The sequence below is a fragment of the Hypoxylon fragiforme genome, assembly GCF_022984875.1.
Source record: "Hypoxylon fragiforme strain CBS 206.31 chromosome Unknown GGS25scaffold_6, whole genome shotgun sequence".
NCBI classification, from domain to species: domain Eukaryota; kingdom Fungi; phylum Ascomycota; class Sordariomycetes; order Xylariales; family Hypoxylaceae; genus Hypoxylon; species Hypoxylon fragiforme.
In genome coordinates this window covers 36,166-52,954 of record NW_026054761.1, presented here as the reverse complement: position 1 = coordinate 52,954, position 16,789 = coordinate 36,166, and the positions used below count along the sequence as shown (strand labels likewise).

General features: G+C 53.4%; 3 protein-coding genes across 3 annotated transcripts; 1 reads left to right on the top strand and 2 right to left on the bottom strand.

Moving 5' to 3' along the window:
• Positions 1–42: 42 nt before the first annotated feature.
• Positions 43–2,016, bottom strand: GGS25DRAFT_306848 (major facilitator superfamily domain-containing protein). The gene has a single exon (XM_049257697.1). The coding sequence runs from the start codon at positions 1,611–1,613 to the stop codon at positions 123–125; it is 1,491 nt and encodes a 496-aa protein (XP_049115212.1). The 5' UTR covers positions 1,614–2,016; the 3' UTR covers positions 43–122.
• A 3,149-nt stretch (positions 2,017–5,165) lies between these two features.
• On the top strand, positions 5,166–7,994 carry GGS25DRAFT_493280 (putative Zn(II)2Cys6 transcription factor). Its single transcript, XM_049261241.1, has 6 exons — positions 5,166–5,419; positions 5,499–5,652; positions 5,725–6,067; positions 6,126–6,678; positions 6,733–7,233; positions 7,354–7,994. The coding sequence occupies exons 1-6, from the start codon at positions 5,363–5,365 to the stop codon at positions 7,516–7,518; spliced, it is 1,773 nt and encodes a 590-aa protein (XP_049115211.1). The 5' UTR covers positions 5,166–5,362; the 3' UTR covers positions 7,519–7,994.
• Positions 7,995–8,099: 105 nt separating this feature from the next.
• Positions 8,100–16,583, bottom strand: GGS25DRAFT_493278 (polyketide synthase module). The gene is made up of 2 exons (XM_049261240.1): positions 15,707–16,583; positions 8,100–15,655 (listed from the first exon to the last, which is right to left on the bottom strand). Exons 1-2 carry the CDS (start codon positions 15,880–15,882, stop codon positions 8,413–8,415), a joined length of 7,419 nt encoding a protein of 2,472 aa, XP_049115210.1. The 5' UTR covers positions 15,883–16,583; the 3' UTR covers positions 8,100–8,412.
• Positions 16,584–16,789: the final 206 nt, after the last annotated feature.

The window sequence follows — 16,789 nt, the reverse complement described above, 5'->3', positions numbered from 1 at the left end:
TCTTTAAAGTGGCGATTTGGAAAACAAGTGCGTGCTTGTTATTAGTTGTTTGCTGTGCTTTTATCTTTTCGCTAGGAAGATGTAGATAGCTTTCCCTCATTCTCATTCCTTAAGGCTTAAGATCACTTATCTGGCAGCTTTATGCTTGCCGATCTTCTCTTCCGTTTACTTTCCGACTCACGCCGCCCCTGCTTGAAAGCAAAAACGAGGCTGATGGCAAGGCCGAGTGCTGCCAGTCCAATTCCCAAGTATAACGCTCCTCTGTAGCCTCTGAGTAAGTCGTCCTGCTCTGTGAGCCCGCCGTGGTCGACTTGCAACTCGACGGTGCCGGCGAAGCCAAGGCCAAGTGAGACGCTGTAATTGACCACAGTGTTGATCAGACTTGCGGCCACACCTTGATGTTTCTTAGGGAGAGACGCCGACATAATGATGGTCCCGGCCGGGAATGACATATCCATACCCCACGGTATGATGAGACTGCAGACGAAAGTCTGGGCCCAGTAGGTTTGGTCCACCGGGGCTACAGCTATAAGAATCACCCCAACCAGGAAAAAGGTCATGGACATGACCATAACAATACTTGACCGTACTTTCCCTAGGATAATACCCGTAGTGATAGAAGCGGCGAAGCCTGATGCTGGAATGGGGCTGAACCATGCCGAGATCTGAAGGGGACTGCCGTGTCGTAGATTCGTATAAAACTGAAGCAGATAGAAGAGCCAAATACCGAAACAGCCCCAACCGCAGGCTATGCATGCCATGACAAAGCCGACGTCGCTAGATAGGGCCGAGAAAGGGATGAGGGGCTCGACGGCAACTTTGGTCTCGATGACGAAAAAGACCGGGAGTAAGATCATGCCGAGCAAAAGACAGATATACACGTAGTCGCGATCCTGTCTCCAGCCGACCACCACGGCCTGGTTCCACGCAAAGTTGATGAGGACAAGCGACGTGACGCCCACGACGCCACCGAGCAGGTCAACGGCCTGAAGCAACTCTCTCCACGTGGCCGGCGGGGCGCGGGTGCGCGGAATCACCGGGACGAGGACGATGACGAGCACGGCCAAGACGACTAGCACGATGGCGAAGGAGAAGAAGGTCCACGGCCACCACACGAGGTCGAACAGCGCGGAGAACGTCGCGCCTACGATGGAGCCCGAGGGCGCGCAGGCACCAAAGAGCGCAAACGCCATGGCCTTGCGCATGCCGTCAGGGTAGGCGGCGCCGAAGATGGCGAGGCCGTTGGGCATCGTGATGGCGGGGCCGATGCCAGAGAGCACGCGCGCGAACACAAACATGACGTAGCCGTTCTTCGTGTCGTAGATGCTGAGACCCGAGATCATGGTCCACACCGCGAACCACGCGTACCCGATGCACAGCATGCGCTTGTAGCCGTAGATGTCGCCCAGCCGCCCCGAGACGAGGATGAAGGTCCCGACCGTCAGACTGTAGCCGGCCACGAGCCAGCTCAGGTCGCCGGGGTTCGAGATGCCGAAGGTGCGCCCGATGCTGGGGAGTAGGAGTAGTACTTGCCCCAGGCCGAGTTGCGTCGTGAACATGGACAGGCAGATGACGGCGATGAAAGCGACTTCGCGCCATAGCGGCAAGCCCATGCCCGGGTAGACCTCGGGCGGCAATGCTGCTTCGTCACTCTCCCTCGGTGGCTCATGTCCGTCTGTGTTCGGGAGGTCGACGTCTGAGAAGTCTGACTCGTGTGGTGGATATGTAGCCCCCGCTTTCGCTATCCCGCTCGTAGTCACGTCCTCCTCCGACGAGTTATCCAGAAAGGTGAAGCGATCTTCATACCGACCACCACGAGGGCGGCTTTGGTTATTGGCATTTTCTCCCAAGAGATCAAGTTCTGAGCCAAAGTCCCATTGCGTTGTGGTCTTCCGTCTCCAATCTGCGAGGGATTCTACGCTGTCCGGATCAAATGTGTTTGAGATTCGATTGGTGTACCGCTGGGTCGATGGCTCCGGCACCGAGGGGAGCCGGATCGAAACCTTTCTAAAATATGGTTAACTAGTTGTCAACTAGTTGTCATTATATATTACAGAGAACATTTGACATAGCCTACCTTGGGTCTTTCGCGGACATGGCACGATCTCTTGAAACTTAAGGACTATGATGGTGAAGTTGAGTTACTATACATGCTTCCCTATGTATGTAATCTTGGTGGTGCCCTTTATGGGGAAACATGCCGCTTACCTTAAAAAAGTTCAGCATGTAAAACATGTGTATATATACTCGGAGTTCGAAATCCCTCGGTGTTAAGATACGACGACAACCGGAACAGGTAATATAATATGGGTTGTTAACGGTAGGCCCGATCCGAGGATCGATATCCGATTGTGGCTCGGAGACGGCTGAGCCACTTGGAAGTCTTTCAGCTTGCTTATATATTACCTTCAGGGTTCTCAGCTGACTTTAGGCAATGATACAAAGAAATTGGAACCATCTGCGGGCGAGAGGGAAAATATGTAAGCTCGGCACCGGCACGATATAATGGTGCTCGTCTACCCGCATTGCGTGATCCGCATTCTGCAATCTGCATTTTCTTGGACTTATCTCTTTGTCTATTTTAAATCGTCTTATTATAAGGCAGCCTAAGTCATGTAAGTAAGTTAACAGCCATGGGACTCCTCATCCTTTCAAAATTACCAAATGTAATACGCCGTTCAGATCATTTAGATGGTGTAAGGTAAATGTTGGGTCTGGACTCTGAAGATCTCACACTCACGGCTAAAAAACGTGCTAAGAGAACATTGGCTGTATTTACGCGAACTCAGTCTTGCTTACTACGTCGTCCTGAAGGAATTTAAGGCACACACCCCAATCTTCTATATATCACATACCCATGCAGCCCATGTAGGTATGTATGTAATAGCATTGTATTGTGTATTGTATGAGGTATTGTATTGTACACTAGGTTAGCTGCTAACCAGCCTAACCTACATACTACGCCGTAAGTATGTGCCATGACAGACGGGGGGACGGGCCATACCCACGCCGAACCTCCCGTTTGCCACTAACCGTATTCTTACTAGATACGGTAATTGTGTGTATTTGCCTGTTCCGTTGCGCTAGTTTTAGTCAAATGGAGTCGGTGTTAAATTCCATTACCCCCACTATATAAGACGCCGAAGCCGGGGTCTAGGCCCCAATATGCCGCTACTAGGTGGGCATAGTATTATGTATTGTACCTGTATTATGTGCCTGTATTATGTTCTGATCAACTTTCAAAGTGAATCCTCCAAGCTACCTAGTAACAAAATAGCGCCAGATTAAGCGGGTCTTATGCGAGCTAATGTTTGGTATAATAAATTTCAGCCAATCAGATGAATTAGACGTCACAGTATTTCACTGTATGATCAACACTATTTTACACATGCCTCGCTCAATCTTACCTACCTGCCTTTGGTACCTTAGTACCTGGGGGCATCGCCCTTATTGCTAAGCATCAAATCCTCACTTGCGTACCTAGGCATCCTCAATTCTCACTGGTAAGCTTTTTCCAGCTAATATACGAAGATCACAGCCAAAAGCATGGTGTGGGATGACTAGGACTGCAATCCAATCCATCTTCTAAAGAAGTTTCCATAATTTCTATACCTCCAGGACCAAATTCTCCATACTGAGGGCCGCGACCTTCGCACCTATGATCACATACGACGTAGTATGATGCTATTTTTGAACATTTGACATATTCAAATGCATGAAGCCAACTGCCTGCAAATCTTCGATGTTCTGAGTCGATGAAACATTGCCTAGGCTGTTCTTGAACATGTGCAACAGAAGCCAAGGCCATTGGAAGAGTTGTTGGCAGAGCCGCAACTGGATCTGCGGGTAGAGTCGTAGCCAAGCTCTTCTAACTACCTAAGGCAGCCCGTACCTAGACATAGTGTGATTCTCAAGGTTACCTCCATGCTTAAGTAGGTAGTGGATTATTTAGAAGTCAAGTTTTAAACCCGATATCTCCAGTCGGTAGTCCTACATACCTATGTAAGTTGTCTCTTCAAAGCGGAAGACTTATATAATCCTTTGCGCCTGGTTACACACCGAAAGGCTTTATAACTTCCTAACTTAGGTACCTAATACATGGTCTATACCTACCCTAGACAGGTACCTACATGTAGTAGATAACTAGTCTATAACCACTACTAAAGGGGGGCCAGTAAAATCCCCCCTTTGAACGGGCTATGCAGAATTCTATCATATACGAATATAATGTAATACCTCCAGCTACAATGCTGCTACATACCCAAATTAGCCACTTTTATTTTATTTTTCTTTGGGTTACATTATTTGTCATTATCCCGAGGTTACATCATTTGTCAAATGTAGTGGATTCCATTATTCCATGGGGATTCCGTCTGCATGTTGATTAATCACCACCCCCTTACCTACCTACTTACGTACTCTACCAAGGTCGTTGCTAAGTAGGCACCTAGCCATAGCTTCTCGCACAAGCTCTCCAGCCCTGCAGCCCTGCAGCCTTAGCTTTACCAACTACCTAATTAAGCTTTCCTTCATCTCCTCGTATAATCAACTAAATCCTTCTTAGCTAACCTAGAACCTTTCAAGTCCGCCTTACACAACACAATCCCGCTATAGACCCATCAGCCAACCACCTTTTAAGTCTTCAATATTATCTTGGCGTATATTCCTACCTCATCAGTATCTTACCAACTTACCTAGGCTATGCGTTTAGTCGAGTTCTAGAAAGCTATCCTAGTTATGAAGATATCGAGATTTTACTGGTAGATATTTCGTACAATGAACGTCGAAGACTATACTCGGGCAGTGTATGTAAATAACAGCCTATTATTTCTTATGCACTTACCTATTCTAAGCTTAGAGTGAGTGACTGTTTAGGCAAACATACTTGTCACACCAAGGTTAGTGAGATAACGCGGTACGTTAAATCCTCAGGGTGGGCGGAATCAGCGGAATCCTGACGCGTGGAACCTCCACGCACTCGATCAAGATAGCGCCTCGTGTCTCCCATGGTCTCCCATGTGGCTGATGCCTGGTACAGGCGAGATCCAGCAGGATCATATGTTTCTGTGACGGATAAGTGGGTCTAATCAGCTCCCCTTATGTGAAGGGATTCATCGAAGGTTATACGGAACCAGGATGCCCGCTGATTGTCAACGAGCAAGCAGATTGGTTGGCCATGTCGTGCTACGTGATATGCGGTAAGAGGGTCTAACACCCTCAGCTACAGGTTTAAAGGAACCATTAAAGGAACTGAGCCCGGCTTCACTACCTACATGGCCTATATATATTGTCGTCGTTTGCATCTTGGCATCCTAGTCGTTCAGGAGTTAGCTGATTGTGTTACGTCGAAAACTAGAATCGAATGATGACCGATGTAGACATGGCGGCGCAGACATGGCGACCACAGATGAGAATAGCGGTAGGTGGTGATGCTGTCCCCGTCGTAGACTCTAGATCGAGGGTCGGAAAAGTTGTGACGCTGACATTAAAGTGATAAGTGCGAAGAGTGCCGACGAAAAAGGATAAGATGCGATAGGGGAATACCACAATGCATGTCTTGTGCTACTTCTGGGAAAACATGCGTTGTGAGAGACAACTGCCCACGCAGAGGGCCAAAGAAGGGATACCTCAAGACGCTACAGAACAAGATAGGTAAATCCCCCTATCAATCTTTCTACCTTCCACCTCTGGAATTTGGGCTGATGGAAAGTCCTGCTATGGTAGAGGACCTACAAGCCCGGTTGAACGAACAAGAGGCATCGACGACGGAGACAAGGACTCGTTCGCCTTCTCATGAAGAAATCAACTCCGATAACGACAATGGCGGCAGCGTCGATACCATCGAAGTTCAGAGCACATCCACTTCTACCCCTATAACACTAGGTGATATTCAGCTATGGACGCCGCCGTTAGATGTCCAATTTCCCATCATGCAACCAGCGCCATGGGAATGTATCGAGAGCTCGTTTCCAAGTCCGGAATTCCCATCATTAGACTATAGTCAGGAGCCAGCTCCGTTTTCAATGGGAGTTGGACTTCAAATCACTCCTATGATGCACAATGACCTGTAGGTTTTGGACCCTGACGGCTAATTTGCAGACCAGTAATGTTAACATTTCCTATAGTGACCAACTCTATTTTGACCGGGCCTACATGTTTGCCCCTATAGTGCAAGCACATCGCTATCGTTCCTGGTCCAAACAGCCGAATAAGAGCATGCAACAGACTTGCCTACAGTATGCCATGTGGACATTCGCGTCATCACTCTCCAGTCAGTTCCAAGTTGCCGTACGACAATTATACAAAGAGACAAAACAGCTTCTGCATACAATCGAGTCAGAGGAACCTTGCCACCAAGTATCCATCGAGCAGGCCCAAGCGTGGCTCTTGCTTGCGATGTATGAGTTGACGTGTGAAGACTACCACCGATGGATGATGTCCGCTGGAACCGCTTTTCGTTTGATCCAGATGTTGAGGTTGTATGAACTGGATGTAAACCAAAGCACCCCCACTACGCAGGCCCAGGATCAATATGCGGCACAGCTTAGCCCCTCAGCACAAGTCCAAGATGACTGGATTGAGGTTGAAACCAGGAGGCGGACATTCTGGCTCGCTTATACAATTGATCGGTTTACAAGTATGATCGATGGGTTGCACATGTTCTTCGACGATCGGATGGTTAGTATACCCCACTCCATCTTTCTGAGTATCAATGTATTGACTTGTTGCCAGATCCGTACCCTCCTACCAGCCCCCGAAGTAAACTTTGCTAGTGGTCGTCCTAAGAAGACGAGCTTTATCACGGATCTGGTCCGCGATGGCGACCTGGAGCGGCCGGACGATGACTTGTCTTCCTTTACAGAAACCGTTATCGTGGCACACATCTGTGGACTCGTCCTAGATCATAAACAGAGACCTCTAGCCAGAACTCGCGATACCACTGTCGACTTCTGCCACCGACACCGATATATCAATGCGCTACTGACACAGCGTATCACGATGCAGCGAGTACATGCCTCAGTAGGACACTTGGACCCTGTGCTTACCTTTACTGCTCTGGCATCACAAATCTGTGTGCTTATGCTTCACGACTTTATCGAAACCAAGCCGTTGGGCAACAAAGCACAAGCAACACAGCTGACTAAGGCTCTCCATGGCGAGTATCAGCAGCAAGCACTGGATGCTGTGGCTGATATACCTCACCTGGTTGTCGCACTTGACCAGCACTTTCAGGTAAGACAAGCCCCCTGAGTGACGGCGAACAGTGTGCGGCCATCGCGCCGATTTTCCATGCCCAAAAGAAAGAAAGGAAGGAAGAAAGAAAGAAGACAAACGACTAATCTCATCATACAGACACATCCATTGACACCTATCCTACTCCTACTAGGTGCTAGATTCTCGCAGTCGCACCCGGGGCTGAATGATGCCTCCAACCAACTCATGCCTTGCATCATATCCACACTGCAGGCTTGTATCAACCTAAATAGGCTTTCACAGAACTTTCTCCAGCTCATATGAGTCCCCTTTTTGTTCTTCTTCTCAACGTCATTTTTGTGGTGTTATTTACCGGGGGTCGACCAGGCAAAAGATTTATAGGTACGAATTGGTGTTTCATATATATACCCGCACAGAGCAATGGCTGCTAGAGCTAGATTTATGTTTTTGTTTTTATTAGATGGAACTTGTCAAAGGGCGCAGTCCCGGCGCGAAGGATTCAAGGAGTAAGGTGTGGGTGGAATATTACGCATAAAGTGCGCAACCCTCTCATGATGGCTCAAGAGCGGATATCATGATGAGGTACTACTAGCAGTAGATAGACCGTCAGAGTACGATACGATACCTAGTACTGTGGAAGACAGGCACTATAGAGGAAACTCAGAAGGTAGAGATCAGTAGGCGAACGCGCCAATGCTTGTACCACTGTAACTAGAGGGCTTCGACCCCATAACTGATATAACTGATACAAATCAATGCAAGAAATAAAAGACTCGAAGGTACGTAGGTATAATGAACTTAGTCGTTCTATTCCAAAAGTGAGTGCATCTAGATGTAGTATCACACTGAAGGACATCGGATTGACCAAAGTAAATATGTAGAACTGCATGTGTCAAAGACTTGAAGTATAATAAAATATAACTTGAGCCGCTAGTTACATGTATTCTATGAAGGAAATCTACCCAAGTACCTTACACTCCACGTAAAAAGTCCAAGATACCACAATACCTATACATACAACTGTCAACCATAAGACATGATACCCTTTTAACACCTAAATCCCCGTACAAGGTTACCCCGGTAGTCTACCTATAGACCCATAAATTAAAAGTAAGAAAATAATAGCGCCGGTTATAGTGTAACTACTAGCTACCCATCCAATGATTCCAATCAATACAACCCGACATAGAGCTCTGTCTAAGCAGCCACCACAAGATGACGGCTCTTTTCCGCCACGGTAGTAGCTAGCGCGGCCAGCGACGGGGTCTGCAAAATATTAAAGATAGAAATATCCGCAGCTGCTTGAAGAACCAGCATGTTACGCAGCTCGACTGCGATCAGCGAATCCACACCAAAGTGTGCGGGCGGCTTGCTGAGATCGATCTCACCTACTGGCGTCATGAAAATATCGGCTAGCTTAGTGGCGATCGCCTCGCCGATGAGTATCGCTCCCTCTTCCACGGAACCAGCGTCCCCAAGCTGCGCAGCGAGCGACATGCCACCGCGGTCATCGCCATCGCCAGCCCCAGCCGCTGCCTTGCTGCGGTGTCGCAGTGGCAAGAAGCGGGCATCTCTTCCAAGCTGCGAGCGGCCATCAGCGTCCCATTGGGGACCAGGACCGGAGTTAAGACCAACGATGCGCTGGACGCGGCCGCCGAGCGGGTGTGTCACAGCGGCCTTGAGGGCGCGGAGCACGATGTCCTCATCAAGCATGGTGAAATCGCCATCCTTGCGCAGGCGGTCGGCCACCTTCGCCGACTTGGACACGTACCCGATGTCGGAGATAGGGCCGAGGTCGATGGTGACGCCCGGCAGCCCCTGTGTCTGCCGCCAGCGCGCCAGCGCGTCCTCGTACGTCCCACCGGCCGCATAGTTGGTTTGAGATGTGATACCCACGATCCCGGAGACTGATGATAGCATCACGAAGAAGTCGAGCGATCCTTGTTGCGAGAAGGCAGAGTGAAGGTTCCGTGTTCCGTCGAGCTTGGGCTGTAAGCCGCTGCGCCAGTCGGCGAGTGACATTTGCTCGAAGACCGCGTCACGCAAAAGCATGGCGCCCTGCACGACGCCGCGGACCGGAGGTAGTCCCGCCGCCTTGCAGGACTCGAGGGCCTTGGCTAGGTCTGAGGCACGCGACACGTCGCAACTGACAGGCTGTACGCGGCACCCGCCAATTGCGCGCAGCTCGTTAATGAAGAGTGCGCCGTCGGTGTGCTGGTTCTTCGGAAGGTCAAGGTCGCCGGCGCTGCGGGATAGGAGGATCAGGTTCTTGGCACCATGCTCAACCAGCCAGGAAGCGACGGACCGGCCGATGCCGCCAACGCCGCCGACGATGAGGTAGGAGGCATCGGAGCGTAGTTGTACGCGGCTTGTGAGACCCTTTGGTCGAGGGACGACCTTGGCCTGTTCGTCGGGCTTGGAGGATAGCACGACTTTGCCGGTTTGAGCGCCTGTCTGCACGAAGCGGAAGGCTGCTTGGACGTCTTGCATGGGGTATACGGAGACAGGGTGAACTGGCTTCAGGGTACTGTCGTTGAAGAGACGGACGATCTCGACCAGTGAGCGTTGAACGTGAGGTCCGCGGTGACGCAAAAGCGTCGGCACGTCCAGTGATGTGAATGAGATACCGCGGGAGAAGGACTCCAGTCCGACCAGGCTGTTAGCCTCGATCTCTCCCTTGCCGATCTCAATTAGATGGCCCAGCGGTGCAATCGCACTGAGGCTGGCCTGCAGCAGCGGACCAGGCAGAGAGTTGAGCACGACATCGACCCCGCGCCCCTTAGTGGCGGCTAGAACGGCTGGAGTGAACGAGGCGTCGCGGCTGTTGAAGATGTGGTCGGCGGGGATGCCGTACTCGCGCTGGAGCAGCTGACGCTTCTCTGGAGACCCTGCTGTGGCGTAGATCTCGGTCACGCCCAGGTACTGCTTCGCGATCATGATAGCGGCCTGTCCAATGGCACCGGCAGCGGCATGTATGAGCACTGACTGTCCCGGCTCGAGGCGAGCGGTGTGAACTAGTGCAATGGACGCCACGGTGAAGGCTAGGGGAATGGAAGCGGCAGTCTCAAAGTCCATGCCATTGGGAATCTTGACAACCCCGTACCACGGGGCATAGGCGCGGCTGGCAAAAGAGGAGCTCGGCAAGACTGCCATGACACGGTCGCCAACGTGGTAGCCATGTTTCTTAGCTTCCGCCCCGACGCGTGTAATGACACCTGAGCATTCGAGACCCATGGATCGATCCTTGAGCTGGGCCATGGCCGCCGATACATCGCGCGAGCCGAGTCCGTATGCTCGAGGAGTGATCTCCACCGTCTCGGATGCCAGCACCTCGTGCTTCCACTGGCTCTCCTCGTCGTCCGCGAACGCTAGTGTGTCTAGGTATCCCGGGATACCCACCTCCAACTTCAGGGGGCGAGTCTCCTGAAATAGGGGCTCTAAGGGGATGCTGTCATCCTGGTTCCCTTGTAGCAACTCGCTCCAGTTCGGCACCAGCGAGCCGACTACCGCATCGTTGCCCTGCTCATCCTTATACACACGTGGGATCAGCAGCACACCATCTCTCTCCGCGTACTCGAAGTCAGTCGGGCCACTCTCAGTGTCATCAGCGTGCCCGAAGCCTTCCTCGAGCACCCGCACGATGGTGTCAATCGTCTTCGTCTCACCACCCAGTGACCACTTCTCCGTCGCGCGCGCGGGGTCCAGGTCCAGCGACAGGTATCGTCGCCCAATGTACTCATTGCGCAGCACGCGCAGGAATCCCTGGCTGGCGGCCTGTTCGGGCGTCTCGCTGTCCACAGCCCCGCCAGTCGTCACCCACAGCAACCCGCTGCACTGAGTCACCATCGCGCGTAAGCCTTCCATGCGCGCTGCGTCCAGGTCCGCCAGCATTGGCGAGTCGATCTCGCCCACGAAGATGCAGGTCTTGTTCTTGTACAGGTCCAGGCTGCTTTCCTCGAGCGTCAGGTGCACGGGCGCGGGCGAGGCCGCGGAGCCGGACTCGGTTATGGTCTCAAGTTCGAGGCGGCAGGTCAGCAGGTTGACGAAGCCAGGTGGGGGAGGGGTTTGGCTGCTGGATACGATGACGATGCCGTTGCGGGCGTTGGCGCGGCTCAGGTTGGGCTTCTGCGCATCGGTGAGGGGCACTGTCGACATGAAGATGCTGCTACTGTGGATAGCGTCGCTCTGTGAGTCGTGGACCTCAAGGTCGACGCCGCTGAACCCGGCGTCGAGAAGCACACCGTCCCAGAAAGAGGTCGTGAGGGCCGGGCTGGCGGTTTGGTTCTTGGTATTCTCCACGAACAGCAACGTGCCACCTGGCTTCAGCAAGCTGTGCACATTGGTTACGGCGCTGGCCACATTGGCGGCTGCGTGCAGGGCGTGGGACGCGACGATGATATCGTAACTCCCTAGGGTGAACTTCTGCTTCGCAGGCCCCTGCTCAATGTCGAGTTGGTCGAACTCGAGCAGATCAGCCCAGTCGGCAAGGTGAGTACGCGCATCCTCCAATGCCTCGGAAGATGGCTCTGTCACGTGCCAGCTACCTACCAAAGGTGTCTTGGGCGTACCAAGTGCGGTCAATAGTTGAAGTGTGGCGTGAGGCCCGGCTCCGGCGCCAATTTGGAGGACACGGGCAGCCGGGTTCTTGTGCACGACCTTGCGCAGTAGCGTGGAGAGCTTCTTCACTATATCCGCTTCGGCGTTGGACTCAGCGGGGGCGGAAACTAGCTGCTTCTTGACCTGTGCTAGAGCCAGGGCCTGTCTGAGCGACAGGTCGGGTCCCCACTCAAGCTTGCTGCATACCTCTAGCTCCCACTTGCTGGTGCCAGCGGTGGTGGCGGCGCCCTTGTTGGCTGCGTCCTGTCGCGCTGTGGCGCCACTGCCACGTCCCAAAGAGGCGCACTCGAGACTTTTCATCTCCAGCACCGGGGCGTTTGTCTCGCTGTCCAAAACAGTCACGTCTACACGCCCGCTTTGGGAGTCATCGTATAGCAGGGACGTGTCGCAGCGCAGCGTGTGGCCGATCTCGCGGCTTATTTGGTTAGACACCCACATCGATGCGATAGAACGCGGTACCTTGGGGTCTTCCTGCAGGGCTCCGACGCTGGGTAGCGTGGAATAAAAGGCTACAACAACAGCATCGAGCGTGATTGGGTGAAGCAACGTAGTCGCTGCTGCCACTTTCGGATCAGTGTCAGAAGATGCTTCGTGTCGGACCGTGATGTCGCATAAGGATCGCGGCTCACGCCCGTCCTGGATGATATTGCTCGTATTCTGGAATAGGGGGCCGTGGACAACCCCTCGTGCTCGGAGATTGGCAAACAACTCCTGAGGGTCCTTCTGGCGTGTGTAGATGGATAGCGGGCGGCGCGTCGTCTCGGGAGCTTCCGCCTCTCGCTCCGGCGTGATCATGCCGCGAGCGTGTAGCGTCCACCGGTTCTCTAGTGTCACAGATGATACCTCGAAGCGCCACCATCCACGAGCGCCGACTTCTCGCTCGGGGACTGGCTGGAGCGTAGTCCGGATCTCGACGCCGTCAGCGTTCTCGGGGACTACCAGGGCGAATAGGAAGTTGACGTCACGTAGACGGAATCCCGTAGCAGGCTTGTTCTTCCCTGCGGCGTTTGCCTGCTCCTCCAACTGTCTTGCAGCCTCAATCGCGAGGCAGATGTAGCCGGCACCCGGGTATACGATACTTCCCTGCACCATGTGATCGCGGATCCAGGGGGTTTCGGCAAGGCGTAGTACACGGCGCCATACGTTTACACCGGGATCTGTGCCGGGAACGGGCATACCGAGGAGCTCGTGAGGTGGCTGACTGCGCTCGCGGATCGCCTTGTTGACTCTGGCCTCTTGCCAGTGACGCATCGAGTGGTTCCAGGGGTATGACGGCAAGTCCGTCAAGACGCGGGGCCCCTCGTCATCGTATGCGGGCTCGGGGAAATTGATCTCGCTCATGACGAGAGGGTGTCCCTCGCGGAAGAGGTTGATGGCGGCCGATCGGATGCTGTCGCCGGCATGCTCGTCGCGTACCAAGGCACCCCAGTACGGCAGCTCGAGTCCCTCGAACTCGGGCAGCGACAGGATCTCGCGGATAGGCCCGCCAAGGGCCGTGTGTGGGCCAACCTCGAGCAACACGTCCACACTTCTACCGGTAGGGTCATCTAGATCGCCTAGCACCATGTCAATGAAGGAGTCCACGAACTCGACCGGCTGCACCAGACTGCCGACCCAGTGGTCGGGGTTGGCGATTTGCTTCATGTCGGTGATACGGCCACCTGTCACGGCGGACGAGAAGATCACCTTGGTTTCTGTCTCGGCTGCCTGCAGATGCCGCTTACCGTCTTGTGCGATGTCGCGTGCCATCTCAACCCGAAGACGCTCCCGGTAGGCATCCGCAAACGGATCCATGTGGTGCGAATGGTAGGCCTGCTGGACCTTTAGACGACGCGCAAACACGCCATCCTCCTTGCACAATTCCTCGAGCTCTTCGACGGCAGGCGCGTCACCAGATATGGTAACACTCTGAGGGCTGTTCACGCAGGCGACGACGGCTTTGCCGTTCTCCTTCTTCAGCTTATTGAGGTAGACTTGCACTTCTTGCACACCTAGGCCAACTGCAGCCATGGAACCCTTGGCGGCGCCGGCTGGGCGGAGAGACTCGTCTGCTGCCAACACGGCACGGTAGTAAGCCGTGGCCATGGCTTGGCGATGCGTGAGGGCGCCTACGGCAAAGGCAGCCGAGATCTCACCTGAAGAGTGACTCGTAACAGCCGTGGGGGTGATACCCCACGATTCTAGTAAGCTGACCAAGCCGATCTGCACCGCCACGCACACAGGGATGCTAATCTCAGTGGAGTGGACTCGGGTGGTCTTGCGGTCACGCTGCAGCTCCTCGAGGAGCGACCAGTCGGCACCGAGGGCGTTTAGATGCGCCTCCGCCGCCTCGATCGACCGGCGGAAGACCGAGTACGACGTCAGCAGCTCGCGGCCCATGGCGTACCACTGCGCACCCTGGCCCGTGAAGACCATTCCGATGCGCGGACGATCTGCAGATCGCCGAACGGGCTTGAAGCGAGGGGTGGCGAGGGCTTGGATGGCGGTCTCCAACGTGCCGTCCTTCTCGAGACGGACCTGGTGGGCTGCCACCCACTGGAATAGCGTTCGGCGTTCGCCCAGCGTGTAGCTGAGATTGCGCAGTAATTGCTCCGAGGCCTCGTAGTTGAGCGACTTATGCTTCTCTAGATACGCCTGGAGGTCCGAGACCATTTGCTGGCAGCCCCGCTCGTCGCGCGCGCTGAGGATCAATACTTTGGCGTTGTCGGTTGTATCGTTTGTATGATGGTGGCCATTGGTATAGCCGTTACCGTTAGTGTACCCGTTGCCATTCGAATACCCGTTGCCGTTGGTAACTACATCTAGATCTGCCGTGGAGGTCCACGGGTCAGCGCTCTCCAAGATGACGTGAGCGTTCGACCCTCCGTAGCCGAAGTTGTTGACGGACAAGCGACGAGGGCCATCAACCAGACTCTCAGGCCATGCCTCCATCTCAGTCGCCACCTTGAGCCGCCAGTCCTTCAGCTTGAGCTTAGGGTTGGGCGTCTCATAGTTCACGGTGGGTGGGATCAGCCCCTTTTCAAGGCACAAGACACCCTTGATCATGGCGGCGAGACCCGATGCGGCTTCGGTGTGACCGATGTTCGTCTTGACGGAGCCTATGCGCAAGTAATTCGCCTCGTTTTCACGGCCCTCACCTTGACTGAAAATGGCAGCCATGGCCCCGGCCTCGATGGGATCACCGGCCGGAGTTCCGGTGCCGTGGGCCTCGAAGTACTGAGTACCGCGGGGGTCGAGGCCCGCGCGGCGGTAGCATTCGCGCATAAGTTCGACCTGGGCGGCGCCTGATGGGGTCGTGATGGTGTCTGTCTTACCGTCCTGGTTCAGCGCGGTCTCACGGATGACGGCCCGAATTGGGTCGTTGTCGGCTAGCGCGTCGGATAACCGCTTTATGACCAGGGCGGCCACACCTTCGCCACGGCCATACCCGTTGGCGCGTGAATCGAATGCGTATGATCTGCCATCGGGAGACAACATGCCCAGTGATCCGATCGCCTTGAAGGTGTCCGGGTTCAGCATCACGTTGGAGCCGGTAACGATGGACATATCGGCTTCGCGGTTACGCAAGGTCTGTATCGCCTGGTGCAGGGCCACCAAGGTTGTCGAACATCCCGTCTCCAGAGTCATACTCGCGCCTCGGAAGTCAAAAAAGTGCGAGATGCGGTTGGACGACATGGGGCTCCAGGTACCCACCACGTTGAACCGTGGCAGCCTATCCTCATCGCGTATTATGCCCTCCTGGTAGTCATGCGTGAAGACACCGGCAAACACGGACGTCTGGGATCCTGTTACCTGCGAGAGAGGCAGACCCGCTACGATTAAGGTTAGTTTTTTCTTTCTTTCTTTTTATTTGAAGAGCTGACCACAGGAGGAGGAGGGGGGGATGAGGCAGTAGTAAGCATAACCCACCATTTTCGAGCGCTTCATAGGTAGACTCGAGCTGCAACCGAAACTGCGGGTCGATCGCCTGCGCCATCTCTGCCGAGTAATTGAAGAACGCCGCATCAAAAGCCGCCACGTCCTCATCAAGGAAGTGCCCACCCTTGACATGTGTCTGAGCACGGTTATCACTTAGTTAGTACCTTTCTGCGCCAAGAATGCGTACGCCAATGCGCGGGAGGATATCACTTACCGTGCTGGTTTTTTCGTGGTTATGGTGATAGACTCCTTTCAGGTCATACCGATCTACCGGGATCTCGCTCCACCCAGTCTTCCCTGAGGCCATAAGGTCCCAGAGCTTGTCGGGGTCGCTGACACCACCGGCAAACTTGCAGCTCATGCCAATGATGGCAATGGGCTCACTTGCCCACTCGCTGTTGTCTGCGTCCATTGTGTGTTCTGGGTTGGATATAGTGTGTATTGTGTGGATATAATGTGGTGTCTGGTCAAGGCTATGCGCTCCCCCACAGTGATGATGTCAATGATGATGATGGTAAAAAGAATGAAGATGAAGTGGACTAAATTGTGCTTAAGGCTCAGGGGGTTAGATCGAAGAAGAAACTGGTTGGCATTTATTTGAACCAGTGGTCTATTTAGGATGCCTTTTCTTTAGTTGAAGTAGGTGAGTAGACTGCGTATCTCAGGGGCTAGATGTTTATGTTACCAACCCAACTATAAAGAATCGTTGAGAGGCTTTTCTTATTCAGACGAATCTCAAAACACCACAATGATGAATTTGCTACTGCCTAGTGTATATATGGCCATCCTCTAAGTCACTATCTATCTTAGTATATACAGTACGCCGCCACCTTGAGGCAGTCAATTCTCACAATCAATTCTACGATGCCGACTAGGGGCCGGCATTGTCAGCACTCCGTTCCTGAACGACTTATCAATTTACCGCATAACTCACGATAGATAGCTGTAAGCATGTGATGGAGGATTGAGCGGCTGACTGTGCTATGTTTATTATGTAAATAAAGTATTGCCGCGCACAATAGTATGTCCGCGTGGGAAA

Coding starts and splice junctions, on each gene's coding strand:
- GGS25DRAFT_306848 (XM_049257697.1), bottom strand. CDS start 1,613: ATGGGCTTGCCGCTATGGCGCGAAGTCGCTTTCATCGCCGTCATCTGC.
- GGS25DRAFT_493280 (XM_049261241.1), top strand. CDS start 5,363: ATGATGACCGATGTAGACATGGCGGCGCAGACATGGCGACCACAGATG. Junction 6,679..6,732: donor TGTTCTTCGACGATCGGATG/GTTAGTATACCC, acceptor ACTTGTTGCCAG/ATCCGTACCCTCCTACCAGC. Junction 7,234..7,353: donor CACTTGACCAGCACTTTCAG/GTAAGACAAGCC, acceptor CTCATCATACAG/ACACATCCATTGACACCTAT.
- GGS25DRAFT_493278 (XM_049261240.1), bottom strand. CDS start 15,882: ATGTCAAGGGTGGGCACTTCCTTGATGAGGACGTGGCGGCTTTTGATG. Junction 15,656..15,706: donor TACTGCCTCATCCCCCCCTC/CTCCTCCTGTGG, acceptor GAAAAAACTAAC/CTTAATCGTAGCGGGTCTGC.